Source organism: Centroberyx gerrardi, chromosome 10 (assembly GCF_048128805.1).
Source record: "Centroberyx gerrardi isolate f3 chromosome 10, fCenGer3.hap1.cur.20231027, whole genome shotgun sequence".
Classification (NCBI taxonomy): domain Eukaryota; kingdom Metazoa; phylum Chordata; class Actinopteri; order Beryciformes; family Berycidae; genus Centroberyx; species Centroberyx gerrardi.
In genome coordinates this window covers 12,440,230-12,455,804 of record NC_136006.1, presented here as the reverse complement: position 1 = coordinate 12,455,804, position 15,575 = coordinate 12,440,230, and the positions used below count along the sequence as shown (strand labels likewise).

Below are 15,575 nucleotides of genomic sequence, written 5' to 3'. Positions count from 1 at the left end.
TTTATGTAACCCTGGTCTCATATAAGAGACCAGGGTGAGATAAGAGAGTTTTTATATACTAATAAAGATTTTTATAGAATACTGTAGATAAGTGAGTCTTATATACAGGAGTACTCATATATTTTAATGAGCCTGGGTACCTGGGTAAGACTGTAAGTAATCTGACCCTTGGGATAATTTTTTTAAAGAATTACACGTTTGTATGTTTTTATTAGTATTCTATAATCATATTATCTATTGCAACATTGAGGTGATACCTTATACAGAAGTATTAAACAAGATGTACTGAATATCTTTTATGATTATAATCTTATGGGAAACCGCGTGTGGGAAAATGTGATACTTGCCAATTGCATTTTCAGCTACCACCTCATCAGTCATGGAGATAATGATCAGTTCAAATCAATTTACTTAACTTAGATTAATATTAGCCTGTCGGTTATAATCTTCTGGACACCAAAGACCCCATTTATATGAAAGAATGATTAGCCACATATTATGTGGTTCCTTTAGAAATGTAATTTTGAGTTAGAAATGCTTGCATGTAAAATGAATGCCATGATTCTGCCAAAAGTTGATTGGAAACCTTTCCATGTTAGTCATTCATAATCAGGTTTATATAATTTCAATTTGATTATATCTCATTTTACTCCTTATCGAGTTATATATGATTTAATAAGTACATTGCTCATTGCCGGGAATGATAACTTCATATCTAATCGGGTTTAAATACATCATTAGTTTAATTAACTTTATTGTACATATTAGTATTTGACACATAATAAAACAACTAAACTTCTCTACTTAAACTTTGCTAAACTAAACTGTTTCACTGTCTCTCTATTTCCCCTCTCTTCCTCTATCCTTTTATTTTCTCGCCTCTCTTTTCCATTCCTCTCTCTCGCTCTCTCTCTCTCTCTCTCTCTCCCTCCCTCTCTCTCTCTCCCTCTCCCTCTCCCCGTCCCTTCTCCCTCCCCCCTCCCCCTCCCTCTCTCCCTCTCCTATCCCCTCCCAGAGCCCAGGAAGTGTTTCGTCAGGCAATGCGTTCCCCGGTCGTCCGTTTGGAAGTGGTTCCCTCCCCCAACAGAGAACGCTATGAGAAGAGTCTGATTGGTCAGCTGTTCAACAGCAGCCCCGGCCCTGACAGCAGCCCCCGGATTGCCAAGACCAAAGAGCCGCCTCCGCCTATCAAAGCCAAACCCGCCTTTAAGCCCTCAGAGAATCCAGCCGTGCGATTGGCTGAGGACGCTGCCAATCTGGAAGCTGCTGTAAGTTGCTTTCCTCCAACTAGGCCTGTAACATCACATGACACACTGACATTGTGAAATTTATCAGACAATTGTCAATTCTCACATAGGTACAAGCTAGTTGCAACCTAACAGAAACTTATTAGTCAGAAATTGCCTGTTTGAAATTGTTATGAAAATGTAGAAATTGTGGAAATACCAGACAAGAACTGAGACCAGCCAAAGTGTATTTGTTACTTTAAACATCAACAGACAAGCAACTAATAACACATAAATTAAAGTAACCACAGCTTGTCACCTTCATTTGCAAAAACTGATACTACTGATAGTCAACATTTTAGTGATTAGCCAATTTGCATCGGGACTGCTGTACAAGATATGGCTGCACCGGTTTAAACATATGGTACTAGGTGGGGGGTTAACAGATCTTAAAAAATAAGTAGTTGTCCTGTCTTTGGATATAATTCTATCATTGCAATCTGTCACAATTTCTTTAATTTAGAGAAACAATGACACTTTCAGGGTAGTTTTATGTGAATCCTGCCTCTTCTCTAGAACTTCGAAGTCTTGGCCATAAACATGCAGTAACTGTCCTCCATAACATCGCCATGGTGACATGCCCAACATTTGAAAGATCAACTGGCATAGAATCAACAGTTACTTAGCAACAGCTGTGAAGCAAGATTATGAAGCTAATGTTGCTGAAAAAAGAAAAAAAAAGTGAACAAACTGTTTATCCATGATGCTAAAACTAGGGGTCCCGCTGTCGCAGATCTTAGATCAGTGTTTCATAAACTTGGGCAGGACTCTAAATTGGTTACACACCTGTTTCTAGTGGGTCTCTACATACAAATAACTAAGTATATAAATAAGTATATTTAAATAAAGTTTCAAAAACTGATCCCAGGCTAACACTTCGTTCACAACTGAATAATCAATCGAGTTACGTTATGCCGGAAGTCCATTCATTCTTATGGTACAACGCCCCCTTGTGGACAGTGGTTCTGCTGGCAGCGGAGTGATGATTTGTTGGAAAAATCCAACTTTTGCGTTGTCTCCAGTCGGTCTTGACTCCGTTAACTTGACTGGATTCATGAGATGTTTTACATTCATCCATTTAATACAATAAAACATCTTACAATAGAAAAACATAATATACATAATATTTCACTCTACATTGACCATTTTAAATCCTAAAAAAAATTTCTGTTGATTTGGTGGCAATGATATCATTATGTAGGTGGTCACCTGTGTAATATAGGCTATTACTTCACTTTAACAAATAATATAACCTCCTTCTAAAATGTATTTTTTTAATGTTTTTGACGACAAAATAAATAGCCGTCCGGCTCAAAGAGGAAAAGCTGACACAGCTACCACTTAACTTTCCTCTGTATTGCATGTGCAACTTGTCTGGTATTCTAACCAGCTGGGGGCGACATTGCATTGGAGATGACGTATGTAGAATCTGACATTCAATTGTTGAATGTAGCATAAAAAAATGTTAAATCCACTGATGTGGTCAACTTCACTTTTTAGCCTATTTATTTTTTTTCACTGCTATAAAACTTAAATTAACCCTCTACGTCCTCAACCCAGGCCTCCAAGGGGAGGAGTGAGAGCCCTCTGCTTAAGAAAAGTCCCGCCCTCTCCAGCCTGGTGGCCAATAAGAAGGGGGGGAGGAGACTGAGGATCGACCTAAAGAAAGGTGAGGAACTACAGTGAGGCTACAGCTTTACTCAAGCAGAGTTGGGTGTATTTCCAAAGAAGTCTCACATCAGCAGTCCCTTTGTGAATGTGGGTCCAGAAGCTCAATGAGAAATGAAAAGCCTCATCTCTCTCTCATATCTTTTGATCTTCTCCCACACTACCTCACTATTCTCTTCTCTTTCACACTCACTCTGATCATTTTCTATCTGTAACCTATCTATATAGGCCTAAAACTTACATTCTCAGAGTGTGGTTATTCTGTGAAAGATGTTGAGGAAAACCCGGTATTTAACGAGAACCTTACATACTCAGAGTTCGGTTAAGTTTAAAATAAGGTAAGGATCCCTTTGTCTCTTTGTGCATTTAGTGGCAACCGTTTTGTCCCCATTTGGATTAACTCAGTTGAGTTAGGATCAGTGTTCAGATCACATGCAACATGAACTGCAGGATGCCTTTAAAAGCCTGACTAGTCTCACATCAGCACTACTATGTGAATATGGGTCTGGAGATTCAGCTAGGAATGGAAAAAAGTTTCAATAATCTCATCTTTCCCTTATATCTCTTTATCCTTTTTCCATTTTCTCACTTTTTTCTTTTCTTTCGCATTCACTGTTCATTTTCTAAATCTATCTCATTGACCCTCTTTATTTCTCCTGCTTTTCGCCCAGCCTTGCTCTCATTTCTTTATAGCTCTCTTTCTCTGTTCTCTGGCTCCCTTTCCTCCCTCACTCCCTCCCTCTCTCCATCTCTCTGACTCCCCCTCTTCAGGCTCTATTAAGTCTTTATTGATCTGCTCATTTCTGCTGATATGAATTCATACTGGACCAAACTGCTGACTTGGCTCTGCTAAAGAGACCAGACTAAATGAGGACTATAAAACACACAGCCAGTCCGAGAGTGTGTGTGTGTGTGTGTGTGTGTGAAAGAGAAAGACTGAATATGTGTAAGCGTGCATGTGTTTTCCCTGTTTAGCAGAGCGTTTTAATCTTCATCAAAGCTCTTTCCAGAACATTCACTCCTCTTTTCCGCTCCGTTACACTCATCCTTCTTTCACTTTTTACCTCTTCCCTCCCTCTTCTCTTCTTCTCCTCTTCGCTGCCCCACACCTGAACCCATTTTTAAAACCGTCACACCTGCAGATAGAGCAAGCTATAGCTAAAGCGTTTAAATTAAGACACACACACACATGTACACACACATGAGCACACACACATGAGCACACACAGGGCTATAACAATCTCTAAAGGCTTTAAATTATCACACACACACACATACACAGCCTGTAGCTGAGTCACCGATACTGTATTGAAGTTCTCAGGAGTAGTTTAAGGTGTGTGTGTGTGTGTGTGTGTGTGGTGGATGGGAGATTTTAGCTCTCCAAGTTGAGCTTTAAAATCAGGAATAGAAGCAACTGAGACGGAGTGAATGTGATGGAAAAAGAGAGAGTAGGCTATGTGGAAGAGAATTATAGAGGAAGGGAGTGAACAGATGTAGAGAGCAAAAATAAATTCAGGCGAAACTTAAGCGCTTGCGCATGTGAGAGTGTTTGCGGGTGTCTGTGTGTTTAGATAGGCATGAGAGTCAAAGTGCTATTATTACTCCACATACTTCACCTTCCTCTCCTCTGTGTATTTGTGTGTTTGTGTATCTGTCTCTATGTGTGTGTGTTTCTAGGTTCGGAAGGTCTTGGTTTTACTGTAGTAACCAGAGATTCTTCAGTCCATGGTCCCGGTCCAATCCTAGTTAAAAACATTCTGCCACGCGGAGCCGCTGTTAAAGATGGACGCCTGCAGTCTGGAGACCGCATACTAGAGGTACAGGACTGCTGACTGGTGTAAAAATAATATGTTGGCTCATTTTGTCCTGTTACAGCTGCAGTTATTAAGTGACAAAGGTAGATTTCATCTGATTAACACTGAAACCTGTCTAAGTACACTACCAGTCAAAAGTTTGGACACACCTGATTGAATGTACTATGTTTTTCATTATCTTAAAGCCATTTTGATCTAAAGGCTTATGCTTAAATGCTCGAAGACAAATATAAATAGTGAAGTTGATGCCTATGTATGAATTTCTTTCCAAAGCCTTTGCCTTTCCATCAAGGTAAAGGGCAGCTACTTTAAAGAATCTAAAATATAAGATAATTTTGATTTGTTTAACACTTTTTTGGTCACTGCATAATTCCATTTGTGTTATTTCATAGTTTTATGTCTTTACTATTATTCTAAATTGTGAAAAATAATGCGCACAATCTAACCCAGCATTGTGCATTTTATTTGACTGCAATAGATGTGAGGCGTTTAGGGGACCATTAGAAATAGAGAAGAGATGTACAGTGTAGATGAGAGGAGGGGGGGAAAGGTTAAAGTGATGATGATGGTGGTGTGTTGGTTTGTTCTGTGTGTGTGTGTGTGTGTGTGCATTTAGGTAAACGGTGTGGATATCACGGGTGTGGGCCAGGAGGAGTTGGTGTGTATGCTACGCAGCACGCGGCAGGGAGAGAGTGTGTGTCTGGTGGTCCTGCGACAGGAAGACATGTTCCTGCCCCGAGAAATGGTAAGAACCAATCACAAGGCTCTATTGTCAGACCATGCTACACTCTCAGCCAATGAAAAGAGACTTTCTGGTTGATTGGCAGGTCAGTGGCCAGTTATATGATTTTTTTTTCCTCCTCTGAAATTATCCAACAAGGCAGCCAGGCAGGCAGGCAGATACACCAACACATAATCTGACTCTCTCACTCACCTCAGACACACACACACACACACACACACACACACACACACACACACACACACACACTTCACTCTGTCTTAACAGCCAGTAAGATTTTGTCTCCCTCTAACTTTGAAATTCTTGGTCCAATCGACAGGCTTGTCTGGATGATGCACGGCTCAGCAGCCTATAGGAAGGCTCCTTTTTTATAGACTTTAAACTCAGCTGTCAGTGACCGTTGCCTTTTCTGAATAATCTGAAAGATGATATACTTCCCTGGCCAACCATTCCCCCTCTTTTTAAACCAATCAACCAATCACGACCTATCTTATACAACTCCATTCTGATTGAATTGAATGAACCATCTTAAAGCTTCGTATTGAATTTAGTAATATTTTGCACCAGTCCTTTCCCTGCTACATTGTTTCTACCTGAATTTCATTACTATTTTGATCAATAAACACCTTTTTTAACCTACTCTTGCTCTCTTTTTCTGTGCTTTCTCCCTTTATCTGACTGCATGATCAACTACTATGGAACACATTCACTGATGTTAATTACAGCTGTCTTCCTAGGTTATCAACTTATTTCTCTGCTATTTCTGCTAATAAAACTTTTTTTTCCTAAATTTCTTGAGAATCTTTCTTCTTTCTGGTGTTGCCCCTGTTCTAGTGCACTGCACGATAACTAATTGTCCTAATTATCATATACAGTAGTATTGAATCATCTTCTTCATCTGCATTCATCTTTGTTTAAATCTTTGACCATTCCTGACTGTCCTTGTTCTTCAATTTAATTCACTTCTTCAATTAGCTCCAACAGTTGTCCATCTATTAGTGTCTTAAAATAATCATCTAATTCATTACCTTTGTGGGTTTTTTTTCCTTTTCCTTTCCCGACAACTTTGAGATATTAATTGTCTTGCTGCACACACACGCACACACACACACACACACACACACACACACACAAAGGACAAAGGAAGGTCATAGCGAGAGGTCTTTCTTCAAGGTTTTCTCCGAACATTAAGACTGCCATTGTTCATTAGGGCTAACATGCTTTCATCTCCTTTCCACCCATCACTCAGGTCTTTGGTTCTCATTTTCCGTCTCGCCCTGTATCTTTCTGTCTCTTTTTCATCTCACTTTTTGTCTGTCTCCTTTTCTGTCTCTTTCCCTCTTGTGTCTCTCTTCCTGCTCTTATCGACCGATGTTTCCTCAGCGGCTGCCAGGAAGATCCGCTCACCGCTCACACACACACACACATATACACACATACACTCACATACACACACGCACGTGACCCTGAGCCCCATAGGAAACTCTGTTTCTGCGGACAGGAAATGGAGCAGCGTGCTGGAGTGTGTGTGTGTGTGTGTGTGTGTGTGTGTGTGGTAACATTGAGGGTCATTTTCTATGTCCGTTTGTGTGTGTGTTATGTAAAGTCCAGGGTCGTGTGTATGCACGCATGTCTGAACTCCATGGCACTTTTCCATGCGCAGTATCCACGGCTGCTGGAGCATGGGTGCGTTTTTGCTTTTATGAGTGAGTCCAGGGTTTTTACTGTATTATATGTCCTCCACTTACTGTTCTCTTCCTCTTTCCTATACTGTACCTCCTTCCTCCACTCTCTGGCCCCTCCCACCCTTGCAAGGATGTTCTGACTCCAAACTTTACTAAGACCACCAGTACTATTACTACTACTACTACTTAAAAAGGGTTTCAAGATGGAATATGGTCATTACTGAGAAAGTGATCATGCTGAAATGCTAGTACACACTTCCCTGCTGTTTTTTATGGTTTCAGATCATCAACACTTCCAATTCAGACGTGTTGGAGTGTTTAAGTGTGAAACAAGCAGCATTTGAAGTGGAATTAATTCAACTTCACCATGCTGCACATTGACAGAGCTTTCTATGGAAGCACAGCATCCTATGCTTGGTAGCCTCCTTGCTAGCAAATTCTCTGGAAGAGTACTTTGTCCTTTCAAAAAGCTTCCAGGCTGATTGCTGCTATAAACTGTAGAAAAAAGTGAAACAAACAAAAAAAAAAACCTACTGTCTTGCCCCTTTTTCCTGGAGCTATAAGTTTTTGTCAAATGTTCAACTCCAGTGACAAAAGGTATGATGTTGCATAGTGTTGGATTCTTTTCTTTTTCCAGTTTTAATTTTATTTACTTATTTTCTCCTGGGTGCCCTGTTTTAGTTGTATTTTGGTAGATTCTGTCTTGTGCCAACAACAGTTTAGCCTTGGGCCTGGCGTTCATACAATCTGACACCATGGGTAGCGCGCCAAAATACACCCACCCGGTCAGGAAACTCAGGTCCCGCTGGTCTTGTATTGTTCTTTAACACACACACACACACACACGCACACACACACTCTCACACACACTCTCACACACACACACACACACATCTCATACACACTCAGTGGCACTCACTTGTACATGCAAACTGAAGAAATTCTTCCCATCAGTTGAGTATTGTTCTGACACAGACAAAAGCACACACCAAAATGCCTCCCATTGGTATTGTATTGTGAATCTATTTGAATAGATTCTCAACCAGCCGAGGAGTCAAGGACACTGTCGTGTGTGTGTGTGTGTGTACGTGCATATATGCTTATGTGCCTTCCTACCTACTTGTGTGTGAATGTTTGTGTGTGCGTTTACACTCATCTATATCATTAATGCGTTGTTTTGTATGCTCCCATCCTCTGGGTGCTCTGGGCTTAGACCGACATCAAAGGCTGAATGCCCTTGTGCCATTATATTTAAAAGAATGGTTATGTCTGATGGACAATAGTGTTAAGTTTATACACAGACCCAATATAGCCTTATATTCTGCTTTCCTGTTTTCTGTCATCTCCTGAAGTTACTTTTTCACTACGTTCATTTGGAGGCTAAGAGAGATACCTCGGTAGAGAAAAATTTGTAGAGAAGTTGGACAAAGTCACAGCAAAGTTAGTGTTTTTCTTTTTTGTGTCAAAGTTGTTTATACAGTAAGCTGTGCAAAAAAGTAAAAGTATAGTATCAGTATCCCTGCTTGGGATGTGGGGAGATTCAATTTACATTGCTTTGTATTATTCGGGAAAAGAGCTGTGGCAAGTAATCATTTCTTTTTGTATTTATGTTAACACAAGAACAAAGTTTGTGAACAAGGCTTATTCACATTTCTCACGCTGGACACCTTTCCTCAGTGGGGAAACACCTTTCATCCCCCTTCAAGCTGCAGTTTCATTCACTAAACGGATCATCATGATTCATACTGTACATGTCTCGGGCAGTCGTGTCTTCAGAGATCACACTTAATAGAAAAATCCAGCCGGCCGCAGGCACACATGCTATTCCTATGATTTTAGACAGTTCAATCAATATTAATGAACATGAACACCTTTCTGCTAATGCGACTATCCAGAGATCCAAGGCTCTAATGTGGCAAAAAAGACCCAAGACGGCATACTTTACTGTGATTAGAGGTACGACAGTGATGCAGCGAGGTTCATGGTGTAGCTGCTTGTTGGACCAGGGGTAAAGGTAGTTAAAGGTAGGGGGGGGGGGGGGGGGGGAGTGAAGTGTGGAAACCCTGATTTTATTTGTAGGTGGGTATATCTTAATTTACATCATTTACAACAAAGTCTCCCTTTACATGTGAGAATTAGTTTTCCACCATTATTACTGAATTTAATAATTCATTACAATACAGATTATTTATAGGCAAAAAGTGAAAGAAATTTGGTAGAAAAGATTGAGGAGGTAATGAGACTGCTGCTATCTTTAAGATACTTTTTGGGAAAGATTCTCCGTTACGCTTCAATCTGAGTACAGTTTAATTAGTGATTTGTAGTTTCTAATAGGCAATCTCAGCTCAGCTTGAATACAGTAGGTATATGATGTGTGTGTGTGTGTGGATAGATATAGAGAATGATGATGCGTAGACAGAGGGAGATGTTGGCCTGCAAAACAGGAAAGGGAGCAAGGAGTCCATTCTGACTGTGGTGTTATTTACAGAAGGAAAGGAAGGAAGGAAGATGAAGTGTGGTACCAACTCATTCACACCATGCTGAAGTTCACGTCTGTTAGAAAGGGATGTCTCTGGTGGGTTTGGTGTGTGTGTCACAGTTGTCTAGCATTTCTCACCCCTATTATCTCTCTATTGCTGTGAGCTGACAGACCCCCCCCCCTCTCTCTCTCTCTCTTCCTCTCTCCCTCTCTCTCTCTGACAGACAGCAGGCCCTGGTGAATTTCACCTCTGTCTAATTAGTTAACAGCTGATGGGGTTTGTTCAACAGTCACAATAGTTTATAAGAGCGACTGCAATTGCGTTTCTGCTTAGAGAATAGCTGTGAACACACTCCTTGATTGGAATTTTACAGGTGGTTCTGTGTGTGTGTTTTTTTGTATCCTTGGACTTCTATCCCTGACAATGAAAATCCTCCAAAATGAGGTTTAGATTTGAGGCGAGATTAAGGGTTCATTTAGTGGTGAGGGTTAAAGTGTATATTGATAGCAGCACTGTAAGTAATGAAGGGTCTAATGAACGTTTTGCCTTTATCAATATATTTCTCCTCCTTTTCTCCCTCCTTCCCTTAATCCTTTTCTCCTTCCCTCCTTCCTTCCTTCGGCCCTTGCAGCACTGAAACAGAGTAGCAAAGGTTTGATGAATAGAATAAACCCGTTTCTATGATAAGGTTACTGAACTCAGCTTCATAGAGTAAATAAATTGTAAGGTGGAAACAAGGGAAAATAAAGCAGTCAGAGAAAGAACAAATAGACGGACAGATAGAATAAATTGGAAGAAAGAGAAAGGGTGTGTAGTGGCGAGGGGGATGAAATAGAGGGTGATAGCCAAAAGGGAACAAGGGAGAGGTAAGAAATTTCATGATGACTAGGAAGAAAGTTGTAGTGATATTCCAAACGGGTTGGTATTTGATTGATACTGGATCCTTTGTCATGTAGAGGATGCTATTGGCTGATTTATAGCATAACACACAAACACACCGGCTTACAGCAACCTGCTAGTCCCAAGAGACACACACACACACACACACACACACACACACACAAACATGCCTCCCAGAAACCCGGCAGCGGCTAAACTAATGTGTCCTCCAGATATTTCCTCTCCACCTGTATAACTTCCTCAATAAAGACCTTTGATGTGCTTCATGTGAAGAGTTTTATTCTAAACTGAGGTATGCACCATTTAGGAGAAAAAACAAAGCAAAAGAAATCTCTCGCATGAAAGTAAACCATTTACCATTACATGTATAAGTTATTGGTAGACGATTGTAGAAGTTATTTCGTTATGAAAGTTTTATTGATTAATTGCAATCTTTTCAAATATTCATTAAAAATTCCAAAATAAAATGATTGAACAATGGTGTGTCACCTCACTCTCAGACTGGGACATTAGCTGTGTCATTGTCCGGGTTGCTGGCTATAAAGGCCACAGTAAAAACCTTGAAGCAATCATGAGCAGTAGTAATTTTTCATTATATATTTCTTATCTTCCTAGTCCAATATGTTATCCCCATACAATCTGTCCTGATCCTGAATCCTGATCACTGGGCAATGTTGGACAACGTTGCCCATCACATTGCCTGTGAGTCGGTCTGCTAAGAAAACAGAAAGGAAAAAGCAAACAGCACCGCCTTCCTCCGTAAACAGTGGAACAATCCATGCCATTTGGTAAATGATATCCTTTTTTGTTGATATTGCAGATGGGAATGGCTTTGAGCAGCCATTAGCTTGAGATTTAAAAAAAACAAAACATGAAGGGGTCTATAAAAGAGGTGGTTTTAGTGGATTTGGCACTTCTGTTTTTACACAAATACAAATCACTTGTGTGCATTTCAGGGAAGTGTTTCAGGGAAAATTAAGTTCAAATAGAGTTTAAACAGTTAAATGGCTGCAACTTTTTGAAAAAAAAGTTTTTTTACGTTTTGAAGTGAAGGTATATGCCAGCTTAATGTTTCTGTTTACTGAGAGGAAACAGAAGAAGGATGATGATGAAATGATGGAAGGATCTCGTCTATCTTCTCCTCCCCCTCTTCCCTTGTCTCATTTTAGCCCACCATCTGGTGTTGTCTGCTTAATGTCTGTGCTTGCTGTAGAACAAAGACATTACACCACCTCTACACACACACACTTACACACACTGACACGCATATACATACACAGTCCACATACACACACACAAGTATACATCCACATGCTGTGTTGGCTCTGCTTTACGTGGAGAAAAGGCACACACACACATACACACACACACAATCACTCAATCACTCACACATACACACAACATAAAAAGACATTTTCTCACTCATTTTCTCCACACACCAACAGGCATACACCTGCTGAGTTGGCTAGTGCCTTGAAACTAAACTAATGTTTCAAACAAAGATGCTCTTTTCTGCTTCCAAACAGTTCACACCTCCCTCTCTCCCTCCCTCTTCCATTCTCTTGTTCTTTCTTACTCTCATTCTTCTTGCATTTCAGTTACGACTCCCTTGTTTACCCCTCCCCATATGCCTGTCCCCTCCACCCGTCTCTCAGACAATTTAAGAAATGAGAAGGATGTATGATGCAGTACAAGACAGGCTCTTCAACTTTTCAAGATCAAAATAAGACATGTTTCGCCCTGGAACACACATTACGTGTTTGTGGACATGAATAATGTGATGAATGAATGTAATGAAGATTACGTTCTGCCGCCACGTTAGAATGCTGCGGCAGTTGGACACGCCATTTTCACCCGTTACTCGTGAAAAAGTTTAGTTGATGGTTAAGTTTAGGCAAGTAAAACAACTTCGGTTAAGGTTTGAGTTAGGGTTAGGTTTAGGCAACTAAAACTTACTGGTTAAAAGATAAGGCTGGTGTTTTTTAATGCATTGCTTACCGTCAACAAATCCTATGAAAATAACATAACATTTTGTTTTGCCAGCAATTCTCGTCCATGTAGCCGGTGCCCAATGAAGCCATGTCCCAGCAGCCATAGAACTCCATTGTATTAAAAAAACGGTTAAAAACACGTCAAAGAGCCATGCCGTTGCCCTGGGCAACATATTTCATCATCACGATGCACCGGGCCAGCCGACTTTTTCCTCAAACAACTTAATAAGCCGGCTGTAAACACTTTGCGATCTCAGGAAAGTAGTTCCATAGTACCGAAAATAGTCCCCGACGTAATGAAGAATTTGTTCCCATTTGAATTTGATTTGGTAATAACTACAACAGTCTGACTTTTCGTGGTAACAGTTAGCGATTTTTAAAATTGAAACTATACTAACAAAAATATAAAAGCAACACTTTTGTTTTTGCACCCATTTTTCATGAGTTGAAATAAAAGATCTAAGACTTTTTCTATGCACACAAAAGGCTTATTTCTCTCAAATTTTGTTCACAAATTTGTTTAAATCCATGTTAGTGAGCACTTCAACTTTGCCAAGATAATCCAGCCACCTGACAGGTGTGGCATATCAAGATGCTGATTAAACAGCATGATTATTGCACAGGTGTGCCTTGGGCTGGTCACAATAAAAGGCCACTCTAAAATGTGTCAGGTGGATGGATTATCTTGGCAAAGGAGAAGTACTCACTAACACAGATTTAAACAAATTTGTGAACAAAATTTGAGAGAAATAAGCCTTTTGTGTGCATAGAAAGAATCTTAGATCTTTTATTTCAACTCATGAAAAATGGGAGCAAAAACAAAAGTGTTGCGTTTATATTTTTGTTCAGTGTATGTCTTTGTGAGCTATATTTCAAGGTTTTTAGCTTGCAATTGGAGCCAATGACTTCCGGGTTGACGGCTAAAAACGGTACGTGGGAAGTCAGAAGGTAACGGGAGTAGAGCAAACGCATTGTTGATTTTGTTATTTTCATAGGATTTGTTGACGGTAAGCAATGCATTAAAAACACCAGCCTTATCCTTTAAGGTTTTGGTCATGGTTAAATATGAAAAATTTTCTCTTAAAATGAAAACTTCATTCATGATATTAAATTTTTTTGCATGAGTTTGCGAACTGAGCCCATGTCACAGGAGTTGAAGACAAATGTGTGTGCTCATCCTCCAACCCGACCTCCACACCCTGCTAACTGTCGAACTGCTGCCTCTTTCTAGTCATGTCTCCTTCACATAATCCTTTTCTGGTGGGAAGAAGTATTTCTCTCACTTTTCACCCACAGAGGACATATTTAAAATTTTAAAACATCGTGCTCATTTCACAAATCCAATCCACAAGACCAGCCTGCTACATTAGTACTCTGGTTCCATGCCAGGCCACTAGAAACTGGCCTACTTAGTTTGGGTCTTGACCCACAGATTAACAAACAGTGGAATAAACTAGAGGAAAGCAGAACAGAACTGAAGCATAACGGACTACTTTATTGTCGTGTTCTTCTACCTTACCTCACACACGATAACAGCGTAATGTATGAAAATTGAAACGGCACAGCCTAACACAGTAGATGAGGATAAGAATACCAACCATCCACAGTCGCACTGGAGCTACTAATGTAGATTTTTGAATGGAGGATTTCAGGATATGATTCTGTACTTCTGCCAATAGTGTCTAGTATGTGATGAGCAGCAAGACAGTGTTCTGCCTGTCCTTTCCTCTTTTATTTTCACAACAGGAAACATTCTCTTTAGTGCCAGATGCTCCTTACACACACATGCATGCGCGTGCACACACACTCACACACACTCAACGCTAAATCAATCAGTAAACAGTTGGCAGCTGGTGACAGAACACATTCAAAACAAAACAACTTTATTGAACAGTTTCTTCATTCCAATTATCCCTCATCCATCACCACGCCAGCCACTCAGTGTGTGTGTGTGTGTGCGTGTGTGTGGGTGTGCGTGTGTGCGTGCGTGCGTGTTACATCTCAGCGATATCATCACCAATGTGACCTCACAGAATCACTACAGTAGATCCCCCATCTGTTACACCCTCAGAGACCTGTCTACACACACACACACACACACACAAACTCCTTGGCAGCTTGGTTTCTCTGCAGGAGCTGCCATCATCCCAGTGGAGAGCAGACGAGAAGGGTATCATCTCTCTGTCTCTCCCTCTCTCTCTCTGTCTCATCTCACATCTCTCTCTCTGCTGTTTATTGAAGGTTTATCATCTCTGTAGTCACTGCTGTGTCTTAAAGCCCTCCCCAGCTGGAGTATCATACACTCACATACACACACACCAACTGGGGGTGCAAACCACTGGTGATCAACTCGGGCATTGTCATTGCAAGACATTGTTGTTCTTACTCTGTATATGCAAAAGAGTTACAAATAGAGTGACAGACAGGAATTTCCTCGTCAGCTACAGATAAACAGCCACAAGACAGAGATACAAATGGCCATGCAGGCTGATAACAGACAGGCTGCATTGACACTGGCACAAAATATGATTTTAAATCTTTTGCGTCGCAGATCGGATCTTGCCATGGCTGTCAAAACGGGGAGAAACTGTTAAGTTAACAAATAGTTTAAAAAATCTGATGTCCTATTCCTGTGGAAATGTGCCTGTAGAGTCAGACAGACAGATTGACTGATAGATTGACAGAGGAATTTAGATTAAGTCAATAGTATCATCTGTCAAATTCAAAATGCCTTTATTTGCATGACTGTATCTCATATAATATCTTTCCAAAATATTCACAATGTATCAGTCCTTAAATGCACTAATCAAAAAGTTTCTGCCATTTATTCCGCTATGTTGTGGCCGCTGTTAACCAAGGCACCTTAAAGTCCAACACTTTTTTTTTTTTCATGTGTAGCTCCAGTGGAGATCGTAGCCCTAACCTGGGGGGGATTAGTGCCCATTGAGCTACAAAGAACCGCATAAATCCACCAGTTGGAATATATCTGTCCATAAAACTACCTCTGAG

At 40.4% G+C, this 15,575-nt stretch overlaps 1 protein-coding gene across 1 annotated transcript in view; it reads left to right on the top strand.

Annotated features, from left to right (window-relative positions):
- LOC139912160 (partitioning defective 3 homolog B-like) overlaps nucleotides 1-15,575 on the top strand; it is a 234,727-nt gene that overhangs the window by 84,633 nt on the left and 134,519 nt on the right. The window contains exons 8-11 of the mRNA XM_078286087.1: nucleotides 1,016-1,268; nucleotides 2,847-2,955; nucleotides 4,632-4,771; nucleotides 5,385-5,513. Of these exons, the coding sequence (XP_078142213.1) occupies nucleotides 1,016-1,268; nucleotides 2,847-2,955; nucleotides 4,632-4,771; nucleotides 5,385-5,513 (631 nt within the window). The remainder of the gene's footprint in view (nucleotides 1-1,015; nucleotides 1,269-2,846; nucleotides 2,956-4,631; nucleotides 4,772-5,384; nucleotides 5,514-15,575) is intronic.